We start from the raw sequence: 18,342 nt of genomic DNA, 5'->3' as shown, positions 1-18,342 counted from the left end.
CCGCTTCGCGGGCACCGCGTTTACTTCCAACTATCTTCGGCTTCCGGGCCCGGACACCGTAGGTGGCTTCCGCCGCCTCCGCCTGCCTTTCGTTCGCCTTCCGCCTTCCGCGAGCGGGACTGGTTCGAGTCTACCGTTTTGGCGGACGGCGAATTTGTCGTCCCAAATCTGCGAAGTTCTGAAGTTAATCGGGAATAATCACCGTGAGTCACGCGTGGGAGCCATGCGAGTATGCCACGTGTGTGACGCGTCGCCCTCATTCCGCGCTCGCGTTTGTCTCTCTTGGCCTTCATTTGTTGTCCATCCACACTCATCACATTTGCCCTCACTTGAATCCACACGACAGTAACACACCTACATCAACTGCCACCGTCAGATACAGAGATCACGAAACGCACGATGGCAACTTGCGTGCAGAACCCCGCAGGCTTTGCGTTTGACAACGCGCTCCGCAATGAAGCCCTCGCTGCGCGTCTTCCACCTGGCGCAGTTCCCAATGCGACGAGTACAGGAACGACCATTGTGGGGTGTGTGTACAAGGTGCGTGGCAAGTCGGGGCGAACAATTACTGCGACGGTGCCGCTGCCCATCGGCGGCCCATCATGCCCTACTTTACGCGCAGAGAGCTGATGCGAGCATCACAGGATGGTATTGTACTAGGCGCAGACACACGCGCAACTGCAGGACCCATCGTGGCCGACAAGAACTGTGAGAAGGTTAGGACGCGTCATGCATCACCTCCCGCCCCATTTCTGTACTTCGGTCTTCCCTTCGCCGTCGCTCATCGATTTCGCAAAAAATTGCCTTTATAAACCCTCATCGAGGGCTATGCCGGCGGGACTGCAGGATTGCCCTTGTCATAACACCTCTATGTCGCCTGTAGCCCTCACATCGCCCCCGCATGCGTCTCTAACTTCCCCTTCGATATTTCGACTGACGATGTCCTCAGATTCATTACATCGCCTCTAACATTCGTTGCTGCGGAGCCGGTACTGCCGCCGACACGGAGTTTACGACGAACTTGATCGCCAGTAATGTCGAGGTACGCAAGCGCAAGCTACCTTCACGGAATCATTGTTCCTTCTCTCTTCCTTGCCGTCCATCGTGGCACATGCACCACTTTCCTGTTCCTTTGGCCATGTCGTACCGCCGTCGGTAACGGAGCTGACCCGTACGTCCCAGATGCACGCTCTTACCACTGGTCGGACACCGCGTGTCGTCACCGCGATGACAATGCTGAAGCAAATGCTGTTCCGCTACCAGGTCAGTAGCCCTACCTTGTCCCTGTAGACTCGAACGTAATGTAGGCCCACCGCCGAGTGGATTTACCATCCATTCGACACCATCACCCTCATTCCCTCCCCACCTTTTCGACGCTTGATGCCTTTTGCTTATGCATTGCCTTACTCAGGGACATGTTGGCGCTGCCCTGGTTCTCGGTGGTGTCGACCCTACAGGTGCGCACCTCTTCACCGTCGCCCCGCATGGAAGCACGGATAAGGTACGTGATTAATACACGCATTGCAGAACCAGTTCTTATGACCATCGTCAGCTACCGTACGTGACTATGGGGTCCGGCTCTCTCGCTGCCATGGCCGTGTTCGAAACGGGTTGGAAGAAAGATATGACGGTATGTGTTTGTTACCTCCTGCATCCGCAACCTGGCTGTACTCAATATATCCCCAGCGCGAAGAAGCCCTAGCGCTTGTAACCGCCGCCATCTCAGCGGGTATCTTCAACGATCTTGGGTCGGGGTCCAACGTCGATGCTTGCGTGATCACAAAGGACGGTGGGTATCATTCTTTTCCTGCGTGTGTTCGCTGCGAATTTATCCTATTGCTGATACATTTTTTAGGCACCGAAATGTTGCGCAACCTCGAGATGCCGAACCAACGTGTACAGAAGGAGCGTGCATACAAGTTCCCGAGAGGGACGACGGGTATCAGGAAGTGAGTCATTCAGAGCCGCAAGGGGAAGCATCCTTACAATTTCACTTTTCCAGGGAATCTATTCGCTCGCTCGTCACTTCCGAGAGTGTCAGGCCGCATGGAGACGACGCGATGGATACGTCGTAAAGAATTCCCTGTACTTTAGCATCCGGTTCGAGAGCAAACAATGGCATAAATGTATTCTTGCGAGAGCTCGCCCATGACCTCCACGAGCCTCTACGGAGATCAGGCAATCAAACACACGCATGCACTTTTGCATGAGCTCACTCAGGGGCAACTCAGTCTCCCTTGGCAGTCGTTCGTGGGGACAAGTCATCACAGTTAGGTAGCCGCGAAGGTGGACGCGTACACACGCGCTGACTAATTAGATCAGTCGCGTACACGCGCGACGCGCCTGTACCTGCGTCTGCCTTTCTTCATCGCCGCTTTCTCAGGACCCTCTGGTACTTGGGAAACGTGTGCTTACTTTGCATAACGTATAATCGTCGTGCGACTATTCGGCCTGGGGGTGAATTCAAAGTGCTCGTAATCTCTCACGAACTTGCTTCGACTCGACCAGTCTTGTACCACCATCTGTAGATCTTTACCCATGAGCTCACCCCTTCCGAGTTGGAATGCGATGCGCGAGCCAACATCTTCCAGCGTCGCGGACGAGGAGGAAACAACTGGCGAGAGCAATGCAAGTACGTGAACGTTCAGTGCACGCGAATGTATCTCACGAGATGAACCTCAGATGACACGCCAGCTTCTACGTTGGTACCGACTTCACGCGTCGATCGACCGCGTCAACAACCCCCGACGCGCCTTCAGCCTCGAGACCCCAACCGAAGCGCCGCCGTAACGCGCCCCACCCATCGCGCCTCTCAGCCGACGCGCATCAGTTCGGACGAGGAGGACGAAATAACCACACCCTTGCCAAAGAGGAAGGGACGAGAGAGACCACCGAAGGAACGCGGAAGGAAGAGTGTGTCGGCACACGGTGGAGGCAGTGCGTCAGCACCTTCAGAAACTTTCCAGGATCTATTCGGTGGGCCTGCCCTCGCGCAGAATGCATCCGGTGCAGTGTCGTCGCGCGCCACTCAAACTCCTGCTTCCGGCGCCACCCAGCCTGCGCCTACATCAAGCTGCGCACCGAGCACATCCACTTCCGTTTCCTCGCGCACGCAACCCCTCAAAGAGTCCGTGGGATGGTCTTCAGGCCGTTCGCAGACTGTGTTGAACGATTCCTCACAAGGCCCTGTAAAATCGGCGACCCTAATGTCAAAGGCACCCGCAACTGCCCCAGACCTTAAGACGACGGACTCTTCGCGAAAACCTCTTTCACGTCCGCCACCGACGCCTTCAAAACGGCAGGTTCAGCAGGGTAAGTCTGATATGATCTTGACTAATTATGCGTACCATCTCGAATTCATCGAATTCATCGAGCCCGTCCCTCAATCCCTTCCTTACCAAGCCCCCCTTAGGCTCCTCTTGAGCCCTATACTCAGTCCCGCATTACTGACGACAACTGCAGAAGTGATAGACCTCGTAAGCTCAGAGGATGATGCGTCTGTACCTACTCCCGGGACATCAACCAATTCCGCTGCGACCGGCTCTGCTCCGCGAAAAAGTGCCCGAGATATACTACCGTCAGTCTCGCAGTCGGCGCCTACCACTCGGCCCTCTTCCTCTTTAAGTGGGCGTCAGGGACGCTCGTCATCGCGACGCCACTTAACCCAGCTGCAGCCTCCCTCGACATCGCAGCTTGATCCAACGCAACCACCCTTCGCACCCCTTCCTGCTGCATCGTCTGCTCAACCACTCGCTCAGGCTCCAATCGCACCTCAGCCCTCGCAACGCGGTCGTCATCGCCAAATAATCGATATCGACGACGCCGGGCGCGGAGTGAGCAGGAAGTTAGTAGCCTTCGCCTTCTAGATCGAGCCGAAGGTCTATGTTCGTCATACTGATAAGAATGCCTTTCAGGAAGGAACCTCCGCCATCGGACAGGGAAGTGATATCCATCAGCGACGATGATGAGAAGAAAGACGAAGAGATTGTGATCATTGGAACGCGAAATGCGCCATTCAAGGGGGCAAAGCAACCTACTAGGGATCGCGATGTGAAGGGGAAAGGAAGAGGTCAGTCGCTACTTTGCTGGTCAAGTAAGACAAACATGCATGCTCATTCAACCCTCAGCCAAACTCTCATCAACTTCTGATCCTCGCAAGCCGACCCCTAGGTCCAGTTCTGCCAAATACAGGCGGACGACTCGATCCAGCAAATACGAGCCTGACAGCGATATTGAAATCATAGATCCGCCTCCACCGACGTCGGCGAGCGGGAAGGTCGGGGCAAAGGGCAGGGAGACTGAGCGTCAACATAAAGAGAAGTCGGTTGAAAGGAGCGCAAACGATAGAGGTCCCGTTACGCGCGATGGACGCACATCTTCCCCGAGCCAACCACCCGAACATCTGTTCCTGTCCGCCCCATACGAGGACGATCCGCCTTTCCTCCCGGAAGCAGATATCGAGGAGCTCCCGCCGCTCCCCGAGGACGACGATGACGAACCGATGGCCATCGATGCACCCATGCCGATTGACAACAAGCCTGAAGAAGTCGAGGACTCCATGTCCGTTGACGAACTCGAGCCCTTACCCGTGCAAAGTGGAATCGAAACAACAACCGACCAGAGGCCCGACACTGTAGTTGTGGAGGACGACTTCATGTCAGTCGACCCGGCGATACCTCGCGACGATGCATATGTCAGAATCGAGACAAATCCCGCTCCTGCTTCTGAATCAACGCCATGCAACGACGTGTGCAATCAGACACACCAGTCAGCTCCGCTGGATATCGACCAGCCACCTCAACATGATGAGGTAGATCAACTAGTCGGTCATACGCTCAGTTCGCCGCTGTCGTCGAGGCCTTTGCCTGACTCAAGTTCTGCCCGACATGCGGCCTCTGTCAATCGGCCTCAGAGCGCGAGTGCGACGTCTTCCAGCGCAACGAGTAATGTTGCTGTCGAGGCGAAGACGTTATCCGCCGTGACCCCCTGTGGCGCGCGCAACGCCATGGTCTCGCGAAGGAGCGCAGCTGTTTTTTGCAATGCACAGCTTTCGACCAAGGCTAATGCGTCTCGCAATGACACATCACCTTCCACAAGCGGCGCTGGCCCTTCTTGTAGTGGCCGCAGCCCCTCGTCAGGTACTGTTTTGTCGACAGGCGACACTCAACCCTCCGCGTCTTCGGGTTCGGGAAGCAGCGCGCTCTCCCATTCTACGCCCGTTTTCGAGTCGTACGACGACGATGAGCTCTACGCTGACTCGGACAAGGAGGAAGTTATCAGAACCGTATCTGATGGTGGCAAGGGGAAGGGGAGAGCGGATCAGCATAAGCTGGACAGAGGGAAGCTCGACGGTGAAAAGCGAGCGCCGGACACGGTATGTAACGATGAATCTCCTCCGAGTCGAAGCTCATACGCTTCTGCCTAGGACGAACTCGCGACTCGGACGACTGCCCTAAGTATTTCCCCGAGCGCATCTCATACCACGTCAACACCGGCCGATGGTTCCACCGTCAGAATTCGGCGACTCAGCATCGCGAAAGACTCCGCCGCGGTTGCCCCTGTTTTCACGTCTGTGTGGCCCGCCAAGTCCGCCGTTGCTCCTGCGCACTCGTTCCCGATGCGCGGAGCATGGATGTCTACAACATGGATGCAACCACAGCAGCAGCAACAGCCGACAGCCATTACAGCTATGAAGCCGTCTAACAATGCGGCCGAATCGAGCGGCATGACCATGGCGACGTCCTCTACTCTCGCGGCTGCAACACCATCTGCACCCGGTTCGGTGACACTGCCGTTCGCCACAGATACATCTCCCTTCCAGTCTACGAACGACTCCGTGGAATTGGTTGAGGAGCCCTCGTTCCCTCGCAAGCGCTCTCGCGTACCGTCGGCTAGCCCATCCCGGCCAGCACCTGCTGAGCGCACTGGAGCCGCAGAAAATTGTATCAACGAGCCTCCTGTACGATCCTCGCCGCCGGTATCTCGCTCGCAACCAACGGTGCCTCCAATGACTAGTCGAGTCGCTACGCCCTCTAAGTTCCCAGTGCTTCACATCGACCTTCGCACGTTCCGACAAAATAACCTCGGAAGCACGCCGCTCAAAATTCTGTCTACACCGAGCAAGGTTGCGACGCGCGAGGCTGAGGAGACGGACATTGACGGTGCGACGCAGAGAGTACCTACGCATGGCATATCGCTGTTGCACGATCGCATGGACTCGTCGTCGCCGGTTCACAGGCCATCTCCACCGCCAGTGGAAGACTGTCAGTCCATCCTTAGCACCAGCCCAAGTGCAGAGCAGCATCAGGGTCCTCAGGAGACAGTGAATGCTCAGGAAGACCAGTCACTGACTACGGCTTCTCCCCTAGCAGGGCCATCGGTGCCTATCGCCCAACTTGCTGGCATCGCTCAGTGTGCGCCCACAGCCGCCAATGATAGTGACGAGGAATCCTTTCTCATACCATACTATGGCAAACGCAAGCGAGCGTCGACGTCCTCGAATAGCACTCCTGCGCCGGCCGAGAAGAGCGACGAAGACGCTGGCAGACGTGCGGAGAGCAAAGGCGAAGCGCGCGCCGTAGGGGCAGACAATCATACAGTGTCTGGCGACAAGGGGGAATACAGCGAAGACGATGGCAACGCAGAGTCCTCCGATAACCAATCCTCAATACCCGAAAGTGAAATACGACCCGCTTACCCGCGTTATTCCAAGCCTGTAGCTCGGAAGTCCGCAGGGGGCCGCCTTCCACGCCTTCGCTTACCTCCGACTACAATCGATGCCTCCCCACAAGACACCAATAGCGATCTGTGTCCATCGTCGTCTTCGGCCCCGCGAGCCGCGCCGCCTTTGCCAAGCCGCTGGAATCGCGTACGACCCGTTGCGCGCAAGAGCACCGGCGGAAAACCTCTCGGCTCATCGAGTGACAATGCTTTTTCTTTGTCCAGTGACGCTCATCCGCCGACCATTCGATATCCATCGTCGGTAACGAATTCAGACATGTAAGTCAATTCAGAGCGCTGTCTCTTCGTATGCAAGCTGAACGTCTCTCAGTGGTCCTCGGTATCAAGGCGATTTGGTAGGCGCGATCAACAACAAATCTACTCCGAGCCCGAAGCCCCCGCCTCACAAGCGTCGGCGCTTGGAGGCTAAACAGGCCGCAACAGGGCATGGCCCCTTATTCCAACACAGAGCTGCTGTACCTGAAACTATATCGCTTGTGAGCAGTGATGAAGAGGTGTCGACGTCTAATTCCCCGCCTCGCGTGCATAATTCAGATGACGGGGATGCCGTACGTCTCCTTTCCCGTCCTTAACGTTCTTGCGACACATGCCAACGTGATCATTTGCTAGGAGAGCGTCGCGAACATGCTAGAATCTACACCACCTACGACCGACACGGCTCCAGATCCGACCGCAAGCGGAGGGAACGGCGTCATGCAGACTGCGAGAAAGATAGTGGGAGCTGCCTACAACGCCTTCAAGGAACCCTACAATGCCGTGAAGGAGCAGGTTTTAGGTGTCGTCCACAACGGCCAGCGATCCTCGGAAGGCGAATCATCACGGTCGCCCTCTTCTGAACCAAGTACTCAATCGGTGGATGAGCGTGCTCGACGCAACCGAAGCAATCCCGTCCCCTTCGCGAGCGCAAGCTCAGAAAGTGGTTAGTCCCTGAACCAGTAAGACGAATTGTTCATCTGATAACATGCAGATTTTCAAGACTCAGCTGGTGACGATTCCGAAGGACCCAGTACTCAGCGCCGAAATCTTCGTCGTAGGCGCAAAGCAGTCAATTACGCAGAAGTACCACCGTCAGTCGATCAAGACTCCGATGGAACTCAGAGCGTCCGTGTGCGGTCGCCTGAACGCTCTGTATGTATGCTTGGGGCCTCTTCAACAGATACTTATTGAATCTCCATCAGGACGACTCTGTTTCCCACAAACCACCACCTTTACCATCCCGCATGCGACGGGCCCATATAATGACATGGACCAAGCGTGTACAGGAGCTCCGCAAAGAACCGCCACCATACTTCAAGTCAAAAAACATACCGCATCGCCTGGAGGACAGCGTTAACTACATGTCCCTTCGAGAGAGGAATCAGGTATGTAACGCCGTATACGCGGTCAACCTCTACCCAAACTTGTCTCCACCTGCGCAGACGCACGCGATGGGCCCCGTCTACTGGGCTCTCGCGTTCTCGCATGCCAGCGTGTTCAACGATGTGAGGCTGATCCCGCTCCTCCTTCGCTCTCCCACTCTATATGCCTGCTTCGTGTAGAATGCTGACGCCCCCTTCAGGACGGCGTCCGTTTTATGATGGAGGAGTGTATCAAGGATGCCGATCGTGAGGAGCGCCTTCCGGGCTCAGGTGGGTGCTGCGTTGCGGAACATATATACGCTGCTGAACTGTGATTGCAGCTGGCCCTCTGCCACCGCCAATGCGCATCATTAACGAGATCGACGGCGATGCAACGCCCCCTTGGGAATTTCACTACTCGAACGTCATGTGGCATGGCAAGCACGTCCCCAAGCCCAATCGCAAGGACCGGGTTGGCTGCGGGTAAAATCTATCTTTCACTTTGTATATACTGTACTAACGCATATGCAGTTGCATCGGAGATTGTAGCAGCAACCGCCATTGCGCTTGCTTGAAGGAGCAACGTCGATGGACGGAGACTTGGGGGCTCAAGGGTTTTGCTTACGACAAAGACAAGCGCCTCATCGTATTCGAGCAGCTGCCCGTCTTTGAATGTAACGAGCTCTGCGGATGCGATGACAATTGCCGCAATCGCGTTAGTGATTCATGCTTTCATTCATGACCGTGTTCTTATTCCCCTGCAGGTCGTTCAGCATGGCCGACGAATGCCATTGGTCATCAAGAAAACAAAGCACAAGGGATGGGGTGTCTTCAACGGTGCGAAGAAGATCAGATCAGGCGAATTCATTGGCATATATGCGGGCGAGCTGCTGGACGAAAGGGAGTCGCACAGACGCGGCCTGTGAGTCAATGGACCATCAAGAACGCTAAGAAGTCGCTTACCTCCTCTTCCACGCCCAGAAAGTACAACAGGTTCGGCCGAACTTACCTTCTCGACCTTGACTTCTGGTGGTGTCGTCGTAATGACCGGACGCAAGCGCCCCAGCCGAAGCCGGGTCCCCATGCGAAGGAGGAAAGCCCAGCAGGCAAGGCGAAGAAGAAAGGACGCACACGAAAGCAGTCATCGCAAGACCCCGATGAGCAGCCGGAGGAAGAGCTCGTCGTGGAAGAAGACGATGCCCCCGGCTGGGAGCCTTTATACACCGTCGATGCGTACCACGCCGGAAATGTGAGCGCGTCGTTGCTATTGTCGAGTTCTACGTGCTGATGTGCGCTGCAGTTCACGCGCTTCTTCAACCACTCTTGCGACCCCAATCTCATCACGACGGGGGTATACGTAAGCGAGGTGCGTGTCCTCACTTAGTGTCTATAGCTCTGTAACTACCTTCGTCGCACCCCCCTCCGTTTCTTCGCCATCCCTACCGCCTTTTGCCCTTTCCGCACATCTCCCCGCTCACATTTGACCTCGATCATAGGCAAACGTCGACAAGCCCCTCGTCTGCTTCTTCGCCTGTCGAGACATCGCCCCCGAAGAAGAGCTTACATTCAACTATCGCGGCGCCGATGACGAAGGACCCCAGGACGGGCCCGCGACCGTCCATTCCGACGAGGTCTACGCGAAGTGCCTCTGCGGGGCGGCGAACTGCACTGGTACGTTCGTCCCATTCACCGCGGCAATGCCATAGCGGCTGACGACTATGCAGGGACCATGTTCAACTCACGGTGATAACGTTGAGTTCGAGTGGTACGACGCTGCGCGACTGTATAGGAAAGGTCGTGGATTGGCTTCGTTATTCGCAAGCAATATGCCAGGATGACATTCTCGAGATTCCGTGTCGGGTCATAACGATCCTAAGATACCCCTCGCATCGTTGTTGATAGCACAAGAGCGTATATGGCTGTTGATGCTCTAGCGCCTGTCTGCTTTAATTCATCGGTGAATTGCGAACACCCTTCGGAGCTACGTGACTGTACGAGTTCGTGACATTGAACGTTGTTCGTGGCCCGATGGTCAACGACCTCGAGCTCGTCTCCCCTTTACGAGTCCCGCCACCATTTCGTCTGCTTGCGGGCAGAACAGTGACGTGCTTGGCCCAGAAAAGCGAGGTCAACGAACTCAAAGGTCGCGACGCGAGGAACTTGCTTCAAAATCGACCGCACCTTACATAGATGGTACTCGCGGATTGTACACCCACATCCGCAATCAGTCCTCGACGCCACTCGCCGTGGTAAAGTCAAACAGCATGAGCCAGTCATTAACAGCTTCATTCATCATGGTAAATCAGTACCGTAATTTTGGTCGTATGAGGGATAAAGCAACATGGCAAGGTCGCCCGCCGCAACGCACAGCGCCAGCGGACGGACCCCACCACCGCTTACCCTACCCCTTCACCCCTCCCTCCCCCATTCCCCTCTAAACATTCCCCCCCGCCTTTCAAAACTCCGGATCATCATCAATCGGCACCAGCTCATGGTCCGACTGCACATGAATCCCATGCTGGCTCGCAATCCCCTCCACCCTCGGGTACGCGTTCAAATTCTTGTGCAGCGTGATCTGGAACAGGCTCGCGCTCCCCTGCCGGCTCGCGATCACGCTCCACGCAAGGAAGAAGGCCCAGACGCGGAACCAGCGCTCGCCGTACTTCGCCAGCACCTTCTCCTTGTTCGCCAGCCAGTTCTCGTACCAGCGCCAGAGCGTCGCGGAGTAGTGGCAGCCGAGGACGTCGACGGACTTCACTTCAAAGCCTGGGTAGGGGGGGTCAGCGCGGAGAAGGGTGGGTAGACGATGTGAGAAGACTCACCAGCTTGCTCAAGCTTGTTGATGACCCAGCCGAGCGCGCATGACGCATCGGCACCCGGGAAGACATACTTGTTCATGAACAGGCCCCTTGGAGGATAATCTGGTTAGCTCGTCTCTTGCAGAGCGCAACGCGTCAAGATAAGATCATCACACAAAAGCATGTCGCCATCAGCAAGAGCTTGCGAAAAAAACAGGTTTACGAGGCCCAGCCGTAGCCGCGACCTCGCAATCATGCGGATAATTGAAGGAACGCGCACTCACCATACCAAATCCTCAAATTGCCAGCGCGCGCGAATGCCCGACACCTGGAAGAAGAACGTGCCGTCGTCCTCGAGTAGGTTGTACACCTGGTTCAGGAAGACGTGGTACCGGCGGACGCCGACGTGCTGTGGTGAAGGATCAATATGAGGTGTGTGAGCGGGGTAGGGGTAGGGGACATTGGGTTGGCGAAGGATGCATAGGGTTGGCAAAGGACACGTAGGGTCGGCGAAAGGGACGCGAGGTGAGGTGAGGAAGAATGTACATATCGACAGAACAAGAACGCGCACTCACCTCAGCCATCTCCAAGCTCACGATCTTGTCAAACTTTTTGCCGGCCGGGATCTCGCGGTAGTCGTGGCAGAGGATGCGGGCCTGGTCCGGGGTGAGCTGCGAGGATAGTCAGCATACAGCTCTCCACCATGAAACGCTAGCAGATGATCAGCGACACTCACTCCAGCCTTCGCGATCCGCTCCGTGCCGAACGCCGCCTGCTCGCGCGCGAGGGTGACACCAGTCGCGTCGACGCCGTAGTTCTTCGCCGCGTAGGCCGTGAGCGTGCCCCAGCCGCATCCGATATCAAGAAGACTAAGGACAGGGATCAACACATGCTTCTGAGCACATGGACCCCACTCACGTCTCGCCCGGCTTCAACCCCAACTTCTCGCACACCAGCTGCAGCTTGTTGTCCTGAAGCTCCTCGAGGGTCTCCTTCCGCGTCGGGTCGCGAATCACGCCAGACGTGTAGATCATGCGCGGACCGAGGAACCAGTAGTAAAAGTCGTTGCCGCGGTCGTAGTTGTCGCGTATCTGGTTCTCGTCCTGGTTCTGCGAGTGCATGATGACCTCGGGGAAGAAGTTGCAGAAGACATAGCGGAAGAGCTCGTAGGTGAACTCGAAGGACGCGAACTCTTGCCGGTGCTCGAGCGTCTCCAGGACGTCGCCTATAACGAGGGTAAGTACAGTGAGAAGAGCATAGCTCATAGCACGCACCCTTAAAGTCGACCTTGCCGTCAAAGTAGGCGTCGTGCAGGATCTGCATCGGAACCTTCTTGTCCTTCCACTCCTCCGCGAACGCCGCGTCCCTAATCTCGAAGAACTCCTCCAGCGGCTTCCGCTCCACCGGCACCTTCTCGTCCAGCCTCGGGCCCACCTTGCTGATGACCCACCAGTACGCGACCGCGACCGGGAAGCCCAGCAGGGCAAACAGCAACAGGTACGTCTTGAACCCGAACGTCGGCTGGAAGCCGAACAGCGTGGTGGTGACGACAGAGATGGGCCAAAAGAGCAGCGGGAGCACGAACGCCTTGACGAGCCACGGCGTCGCGACGATGATGCCCCAAAAGTGCAGGTTGTTGAACGCCGCGTTCCCCTCCGCGAGCGAGACGAGCGGCGGGGAGTGCACCGTCGGGCTCACGAACGTGCGGGGCGGCTTGGGCGCGCCGGGGCGCAGCGCGGGCGGCGGCGAGGCGGATGGGGCGGACATGGCGGTACGCGTCGAGTCCGTGAGGAGGCGCGCAGACACGTACGATTTTATCCTAAAGTGCCGTCACGTGCGCCACGCGTTGAGCGCCCACGACTCTCCGTCGCCAGGGTGCGCATCACAGCGTGCTTGTCCCTTACCTCAACCCGCCATCTTCTCCGCTTTGTCGCAAGTACCGGCTAATTCACGACGAAGGGCCCTTACCTTATCCAGAGCGCCCTTCAATATGCGCCAAGTCTCTCGTCAGCCGCAGGAGTAACCCTAGATTCTCTCAATTGAACCGTACAAGGCTTTGATCTCTCACGTCGACGCTATCATCTTCCCGATCCTGTCGCACATACAGCCTGAGAATGAAGTCGATATACGGCCCACGGACCCCGAGATGAGTTTGAGCCGCGGCTCACAATGTTCCTCGATGGTGAGCTCGCAAGTCACGTAGTCTCGACGTCCTCTCTTTCCCCTTGTTCTCTCTTCTTGAACATACTCCTCGTATACCTTAATTGCTATTACCTCCGTATCCCCTGCGCCCTCCCTCTCCTTCGCTCACCCTCCTCCTTCTCTTCCATTCATGCTCCCTTTCTCTTCGTCTCTTCGTTCCTATGCCCCGTCCATTCGCGTCCCTTCCCCTTCACTGTCCCCCATTCATTCCTCTTCCACGAGAATGGCCGCCTGCTTCTCTACCGTGCCTCTGGAGGAAGCACACGAACCCGCCATCAGGGAAAGTGCAGAGACACGTCGGCTGAGAAAGGACGTCACCCGGCCGCCGCCCTCAGCACTAATCAACGCTATTGCGCATCGCCCTTCGACTGCGCAGCGCTGGGTGGTAGCGAATGAATCGATGACCCTTCACTCCGCCGTTGACTCAGCACTGTTTGTCCTATTGCACCTAGGGATTACAGGAACAACAAAATCGTCGTCGAACATCACGCCACCGTCCCCGTCCCCGACTGTCTGCCTGCTCCCGTCACGCCATCTCCCGCATATTCGCTCTCGGACCTCGTCCCCTCGCCTCGTCCGATTAATTCACAACCACCTACGCCTCTTTCCCCTCGTCCCTCTCCCAATGTCCCTTTCCTCCCCTTTCTCTTCCCCATCCTCCTATTGCCCTCCCCCTCTTCTTCTTCCCCTTCCCTCCCCCTCACGCCTCCTCTCTCCTTACTCCCCTCTCCTTCCCTTCCCCTTTCTTCCCCTCCCTTCCCTCCCTTCCACCCATTCCGCTCTCTCGCTCCTTACCGCGCGCTGTCCGCACTACAGGAACACGCAGGACGCATCTCAAGAATAAAACGCAGGACGAGTCTCAAGAAAACTCAGGACGACAAGTCCAACCGCGGATGCATGCGGCTGAGGGCGATTTTGGACGTGTACCCGTGCAGGAGGATATCGACCGTGCACGCATGCAGCTGAGGACGACCTCCACCGCGGACGCCCACGCAGGACTCATCTCAAAAGCAAGCACATGATAATGTCGGCCGCGGAAGGACGATGCGTCAGTCGTCGTACGGAAGAACTCGCGTCAGGTGTGCAGCCGGCGAGCGGGATGAATACGCCCGACCTCGATGGTCGCGACGACGCTAGACGTCGCGCGAGATGAAGGCGCTCGACGTCGCACCGGACGTCACGCTGAACGCACCGCCCGGACTCGACCTCAACACGACGGCACACCGAACGTCACGCCCCCAACCATCCTCCATCCCCACCCTCCCCCTCCCTACCCCTCCGCTCCCCTCCGCTCCCCCTCGCACCCTCTCCTCACCCCTACATATCCCGCCCCCCGTCTCGCTCAATACTTACCTGTAGTACTGATACATCGTTCACTGGATGCGTCGCTGATACCATAGCTCGCGAGCGTCCATGATCCTGTCACCGCCGTCATTCAATCTCGTCCGCCACCGTCCATACTCTCGCTCGCGAGCGTCAATACTCTTGTCCCGAGCGTCCCTACCGGTACCATCGCGCGCGCCCATACTCTCACTCATTCGCAACCCCGTCCACGTACGCATCCCGCAGAGACCTTTACTCTCCCTGCTGCTCCCATTGATTCCTCGTATCACTTACCCCACCCCGCCCTCCTACCGACGTACACACTCACCCTCGTACGCATCACTCAAACCTTCACCTCCCCTACCGCTCATCTTCACCTCCCCATATCATCTACCACCACTGCCCCTGTTATTCACCTCCACCTCTTTCGCATCGCTCCCTACCGCTCATCACACCCACACACTTTGCAGATGCTACAAAAGGTCACGAATTCTGAATGTCTGATTTCTCGTTATCCTTCCACTACCGCAATTCTAGACACGGTGCCTCATTGCGCGCCGACGCCAGCCTCATCGCGTACCGACGTCAGCCTCATTGCGCGCCGACGCCAGCTGCTGGTGGACGCCGGCTTCGCACGAAGCCTGCGTCGCCTCACACCCCGCCTAATACCCAGCCCCAATCAGATAATGCGCCAGTCCCTCCACCACCGGCGTCGCCTCCGGCGCGTACTCCGCGACCAGCACCGCCTGCTTCGTGCGCACCAGGATCGCGGCGAGCGTTAGCGAGCGAACAATGAGCGCATAGCGTGAGCGAGCGCCAGAGGGGTGGGCGAGCGTTGGCGAGAGGTCAAGGGAAGGAACAGAGGGTGGTGGGCGGTCAGTAGGTTTTGTGAGCGAGCAGGTGGTGGGGCTCGTCGAGCGGGTGATGGACGATCGTCGAGTGGTGGACGCTCGGCGAGCGGGCGGGGCTCGTCGAGCGGGTGGTACACGCTCGTCAAGCGGGTGGTGCACGCTCGGCGAGCGGGTGAGTGTCATCGAGCGGGTGAGGCGGCTCGTCAAGCGATCGATGGACGGTCGGCGAGCGTGTGTGGCTCGGCGGACGGTGGACGCTCGTCGAGCGGGTGAGGCTCGGTGAAGGAGAGGACGAGAGAATCTCAAAACCCACTCCGCCCCTTCTTCAAATACACACCCCGCTCCCCCGCGCTCAGCGTACAGTACTTCTCGCCCGCCAGCCGGAGGCCGTTCGCTTGGACTGTTGGGTGGGAGGAGAGGGGCGTGTTAGTAAGCGTGCCGTATGAAGGATTAAGGGGGTGGTAGGGGGAGTGAAAGAATGTGTGTGGTCAAGGGCAGCGTGTGGTAGGAGGAAGGGGGGCGAAAGACAGAAAGAGTGCGGTAAGGGAAGGGTGGCGTGTTGTTAGGGGGTGAAAGACAGGAAGGGAGAGAAAAGGGTGCGGAAGGCAAAAGGAGGGGTACGGGGCGAACGTAAGCTAGCGTGGTGGGAGAGGGAACGCGATAGGAGAAGGAGCGCGAAAGCGAACGCCAGGCGACGCGTGCGGGAAAGAGAGGGGCGTGCGGCGTGATAGAGGTGCACGGTGAGGTGGGGGAGAGGAAAAAATGCGAGAGGAGCGTTGGACGCACGCCTGCCGGCGCGAGACGAGATGAATGGGCGCAGAAAGACGAGAAATTGGCGAAAGAAAGACGAGGGCAGGGCGGAAGAAGAAGGACAACAGCCGGGAGGTGACTTCTTCATCCCCCCCGCGTGCCGCCAGGCGCGTGCCACCGAGCCTTTCCCCCTCTTCACCCAACGCGCCCCTTTCCTCGCCCCTCCCTGTCCCCCCTCGCCCCTCGCCCCTCCTCCCCTCGCCCCCCTCCTCATCTCCTTCCTCATGCGCCTCTTTACCACCCAAAAGCCCCCACCCAACCCCGCCACCACTCGCGCGCCCTTATACCGTCAGGCACAAATTGCAAAGGTGACAAAAACTTTATGATGGATAATGCGTTGCATTTGCATGTTGGCCACTGGAGAATAGGTAAAGCGAGACTACAGGTAATGGGAATATAAAATAAAGGTCGAGCGTACAGTAATGGTTACACCATGATTAAGTTCACCCATCCATAAGGCTCTTGTACTGTGCAATATTTTCCTCTGCAGTGCCCGACCAATCTGCGTTCTCGATGACGGCAGACTTCCACGTCGGCGTTTCGCGGGAGGCCATGACGATGCTTTTGATGACATCATCGGTGAGCGCGAAGTTAGACTGCAGTCTGTCCGCTCCGTCATTGACTCCCCTGCCGATGAAGGTCCCAGTGCCGTGCTGGGGTCGGGATGGCGGTGGCTGAGATGACGGCCGAGTTTTGCGGTAGAAGTACGAGGAGCTCGACGAGGGTTGCAGCACCCCTCTTGAGGACAGCCAGTCCTGCCATGTGAGGTTGTCGAGATCGATGGCCGGATTCATAAAGGGGCGATGCGCTCGCACGCTAAGTTCATGGACGATGAACAGGGAAGGTACTGGGGCATGCGTATCTCGGATATCTAAGCCGACGTATTTGCCATGGTATATCTCTTGAGTGTCACTGCCGCCGTGATTAACAAAGATGAACTTGCGCTCCTGCGAAAGATGAGAGAAAATCAATAGATCAGATGGGCGTACGTACGTCGGGCATATAGCGCAAGTAGACCTCCAGATTGTCGAAGTACCAATGGTGTTGGCGGCATAATCTGAGGCCATTACGGGGCTCGTGTTCGTGGCTTTTCAGATTAAGGGGTATCCACTTCTGCTTCTTCATGTCGTCCCACTGTATGTCTGTTAGTAACTTGTTCGACGACCAGCGCAAGAAGACACACCATGCATGGATCTGCCTTGGGAATGATGTGACAGTCTTCCAGCCCGCGGCTTTCGCCGCAGACGATGCAGCGAGGTACTCCGCCGAATACGTCACGTTGGTTGATGCCGGTGCCGAAGGCCGTGCTCGACGACCGCATAGATATGGTGCGTTCGGTCCAGGCATATGCACTGGGAAGGTCACCGAGAGGTAGGGAGAACGATGGCAGAGTCTTGGACATGGCGAGATGCTTGGTATGCTGATAGGTCGATGAGGGCAGCAAACAAGGGGTGGTCGCGTTAAAGTCAGACTCACTTGACACAATCTGTGGCTTGATTGCACGTGATACAAACTGTGAGAACGGCCCGGTGACCTGCCGCTTTTGGAAGCTTTTGGCCGGTGGGTCACCGACACCGGGCGGCCTCCTTCGCAATAATCAAGGGAACTCGTTTGGTCCTCTGCGGGGGCTGGTGACACCTTACAGACACAAACCCTACAGCATATACTGCTCTGATCACTATACTATGTGGCATGCACAAGCACAAGACTGGCGTGGGAATCCTCCCGGGAATTCGCTGAACATGAGTTGAACTGCTCGTACTCATTGACGGCGTCACAGCAGTTCAGAGCAAGTGTATAAGCGCGCCCCCATGTTTAGCCAACCATCAGGACGCTGAAAGTCTCTGCCGACTCCCGAGCAATGAGTAGATTCCAAACCAACTGGTCGGGTGGCTCGTGCGCCTTCTCACGCACTCCCCTCCCCACCACCCCGTGCTTCTTCTGCCCGCACTGATTGAGCCCCGCGCCGCAGAAGTGCGCCATGAAGAGCCAGACGAGGATCTGGGGTGTAGGTCAGTATGGTGTCGAGAGAAGCCCTCATCCCGCTCTCGTCCGCCGCCTTGTCCCGCCAAAACCCCCTCCTTCCGCTCCTCGCGTCCCTTCCCCCGTCCCTCGTTGTCCCTCTGCCCTCCATAGCTATCCTTTTCCTCTCTCTCCTTCAACCCCTACCCCCACTTCTCCCCTCCCCCCACTCCCCTTCCTTGTCCCTCGCTCCTCTCTTTCTCTGCCCCTTTTTCCTCCCCTCCTTCCCCTCCCCTTCCCTCCCTTCCCTCCCTTCCC

General features: G+C 57.2%; 8 protein-coding genes across 8 annotated transcripts; 3 read left to right on the top strand and 5 right to left on the bottom strand.

Annotated features, from left to right (window-relative positions):
- Window positions 1–301: 301 nt before the first annotated feature.
- On the top strand, window positions 302–2,158 carry SCHCODRAFT_02641930 (N-terminal nucleophile aminohydrolase). The gene is made up of 9 exons (XM_003026005.2): window positions 302–540; window positions 645–716; window positions 950–1,042; window positions 1,183–1,263; window positions 1,412–1,501; window positions 1,553–1,630; window positions 1,687–1,789; window positions 1,856–1,949; window positions 2,003–2,158. Exons 1-9 carry the CDS (start codon window positions 400–402, stop codon window positions 2,073–2,075), a joined length of 825 nt encoding a protein of 274 aa, XP_003026051.1. The 5' UTR covers window positions 302–399; the 3' UTR covers window positions 2,076–2,158.
- A 167-nt stretch (window positions 2,159–2,325) lies between these two features.
- On the top strand, window positions 2,326–10,061 carry SCHCODRAFT_02555528 (uncharacterized protein). The gene is made up of 19 exons (XM_050343708.1): window positions 2,326–2,632; window positions 2,683–3,312; window positions 3,463–3,844; window positions 3,915–4,069; window positions 4,128–5,374; window positions 5,426–6,999; window positions 7,052–7,289; window positions 7,351–7,660; window positions 7,709–7,869; window positions 7,920–8,102; window positions 8,160–8,222; window positions 8,300–8,369; window positions 8,420–8,561; window positions 8,610–8,793; window positions 8,843–9,000; window positions 9,060–9,327; window positions 9,379–9,444; window positions 9,575–9,749; window positions 9,803–10,061. Exons 1-19 carry the CDS (start codon window positions 2,539–2,541, stop codon window positions 9,823–9,825), a joined length of 6,123 nt encoding a protein of 2,040 aa, XP_050197666.1. The 5' UTR covers window positions 2,326–2,538; the 3' UTR covers window positions 9,826–10,061.
- Window positions 10,062–10,491: 430 nt separating this feature from the next.
- On the bottom strand, window positions 10,492–12,681 carry SCHCODRAFT_02641924 (S-adenosyl-L-methionine-dependent methyltransferase). The gene is made up of 7 exons (XM_050346245.1): window positions 12,151–12,681; window positions 11,795–12,101; window positions 11,613–11,745; window positions 11,452–11,547; window positions 11,161–11,285; window positions 10,901–10,986; window positions 10,492–10,844 (listed from the first exon to the last, which is right to left on the bottom strand). The coding sequence occupies exons 1-7, from the start codon at window positions 12,641–12,643 to the stop codon at window positions 10,534–10,536; spliced, it is 1,551 nt and encodes a 516-aa protein (XP_050197665.1). The 5' UTR covers window positions 12,644–12,681; the 3' UTR covers window positions 10,492–10,533.
- A 1,525-nt stretch (window positions 12,682–14,206) lies between these two features.
- Window positions 14,207–14,984, top strand: SCHCODRAFT_02100168 (uncharacterized protein). The gene has a single exon (XM_050341792.1). It carries the CDS (start codon window positions 14,492–14,494, stop codon window positions 14,903–14,905), a length of 414 nt encoding a protein of 137 aa, XP_050197664.1. The 5' UTR covers window positions 14,207–14,491; the 3' UTR covers window positions 14,906–14,984.
- Window positions 14,985–15,063: 79 nt separating this feature from the next.
- SCHCODRAFT_02706058 (uncharacterized protein) lies at window positions 15,064–15,435 on the bottom strand (the record flags this gene model as incomplete). The annotated part of the gene is made up of 1 exon (XM_050347011.1): window positions 15,064–15,435. The coding sequence occupies one exon, from the start codon at window positions 15,433–15,435 to the stop codon at window positions 15,064–15,066; it is 372 nt and encodes a 123-aa protein (XP_050197663.1).
- A 190-nt stretch (window positions 15,436–15,625) lies between these two features.
- Window positions 15,626–16,397, bottom strand: SCHCODRAFT_02100161 (uncharacterized protein). The gene has a single exon (XM_050341791.1). It carries the CDS (start codon window positions 16,286–16,288, stop codon window positions 15,815–15,817), a length of 474 nt encoding a protein of 157 aa, XP_050197662.1. The 5' UTR covers window positions 16,289–16,397; the 3' UTR covers window positions 15,626–15,814.
- On the bottom strand, window positions 16,264–17,501 carry SCHCODRAFT_02641912 (uncharacterized protein). The gene is made up of 3 exons (XM_050346244.1): window positions 17,246–17,501; window positions 17,056–17,196; window positions 16,264–17,009 (listed from the first exon to the last, which is right to left on the bottom strand). Exons 1-3 carry the CDS (start codon window positions 17,462–17,464, stop codon window positions 16,506–16,508), a joined length of 864 nt encoding a protein of 287 aa, XP_050197661.1. The 5' UTR covers window positions 17,465–17,501; the 3' UTR covers window positions 16,264–16,505.
- A 172-nt stretch (window positions 17,502–17,673) lies between these two features.
- SCHCODRAFT_02641908 (uncharacterized protein) lies at window positions 17,674–18,233 on the bottom strand. The gene has a single exon (XM_050346243.1). It carries the CDS (start codon window positions 18,043–18,045, stop codon window positions 17,878–17,880), a length of 168 nt encoding a protein of 55 aa, XP_050197660.1. The 5' UTR covers window positions 18,046–18,233; the 3' UTR covers window positions 17,674–17,877.
- Between the last annotated feature and the right edge of the window lie 109 nt (window positions 18,234–18,342).

The sequence above is a fragment of the Schizophyllum commune genome, assembly GCF_000143185.2.
Source record: "Schizophyllum commune H4-8 unplaced genomic scaffold SCHCOscaffold_13, whole genome shotgun sequence".
In the NCBI taxonomy this organism is placed as follows: domain Eukaryota; kingdom Fungi; phylum Basidiomycota; class Agaricomycetes; order Agaricales; family Schizophyllaceae; genus Schizophyllum; species Schizophyllum commune.
This window is presented reverse-complemented; position numbering and strand designations above follow the sequence as displayed.

Excerpts from the sequence above, each read along its gene's own strand:
- SCHCODRAFT_02641924 (XM_050346245.1), bottom strand. The coding sequence starts at position 12,643 with ATGTCCGCCCCATCCGCCTCGCCGCCGCCCGCGCTGCGCCCCGGCGCG. Across the intron at positions 11,746-11,794 it reads GGGTTGAAGCCGGGCGAGAC|TCTTCTTGATATCGGATGCG; the intron begins GTGAGTGGGGTC and ends CCCTGTCCTTAG. Across the intron at positions 10,845-10,900 it reads CAACAAGCTTGAGCAAGCTG|GCTTTGAAGTGAAGTCCGTC; the intron begins GTGAGTCTTCTC and ends CCCCCTACCCAG.
- SCHCODRAFT_02641912 (XM_050346244.1), bottom strand. The coding sequence starts at position 17,464 with ATGTCCAAGACTCTGCCATCGTTCTCCCTACCTCTCGGTGACCTTCCC. Across the intron at positions 17,197-17,245 it reads CCAAGGCAGATCCATGCATG|TGGGACGACATGAAGAAGCA; the intron begins GTGTGTCTTCTT and ends ACAGACATACAG. Across the intron at positions 17,010-17,055 it reads ACTTGCGCTATATGCCCGAC|GAGCGCAAGTTCATCTTTGT; the intron begins GTACGTACGCCC and ends CATCTTTCGCAG.
- SCHCODRAFT_02555528 (XM_050343708.1), top strand. The coding sequence starts at position 2,539 with ATGAGCTCACCCCTTCCGAGTTGGAATGCGATGCGCGAGCCAACATCT. Across the intron at positions 2,633-2,682 it reads AACTGGCGAGAGCAATGCAA|ATGACACGCCAGCTTCTACG; the intron begins GTACGTGAACGT and ends GATGAACCTCAG. Across the intron at positions 8,794-8,842 it reads ATGACAATTGCCGCAATCGC|GTCGTTCAGCATGGCCGACG; the intron begins GTTAGTGATTCA and ends ATTCCCCTGCAG.
- SCHCODRAFT_02100161 (XM_050341791.1), bottom strand. The coding sequence starts at position 16,288 with ATGAGGAAGGAGATGAGGAGGGGGGCGAGGGGAGGAGGGGCGAGGGGC.
- SCHCODRAFT_02641908 (XM_050346243.1), bottom strand. The coding sequence starts at position 18,045 with ATGGCGCACTTCTGCGGCGCGGGGCTCAATCAGTGCGGGCAGAAGAAG.
- SCHCODRAFT_02100168 (XM_050341792.1), top strand. The coding sequence starts at position 14,492 with ATGATCCTGTCACCGCCGTCATTCAATCTCGTCCGCCACCGTCCATAC.
- SCHCODRAFT_02641930 (XM_003026005.2), top strand. The coding sequence starts at position 400 with ATGGCAACTTGCGTGCAGAACCCCGCAGGCTTTGCGTTTGACAACGCG. Across the intron at positions 717-949 it reads CCGACAAGAACTGTGAGAAG|ATTCATTACATCGCCTCTAA; the intron begins GTTAGGACGCGT and ends CGATGTCCTCAG. Across the intron at positions 1,502-1,552 it reads CGCATGGAAGCACGGATAAG|CTACCGTACGTGACTATGGG; the intron begins GTACGTGATTAA and ends GACCATCGTCAG.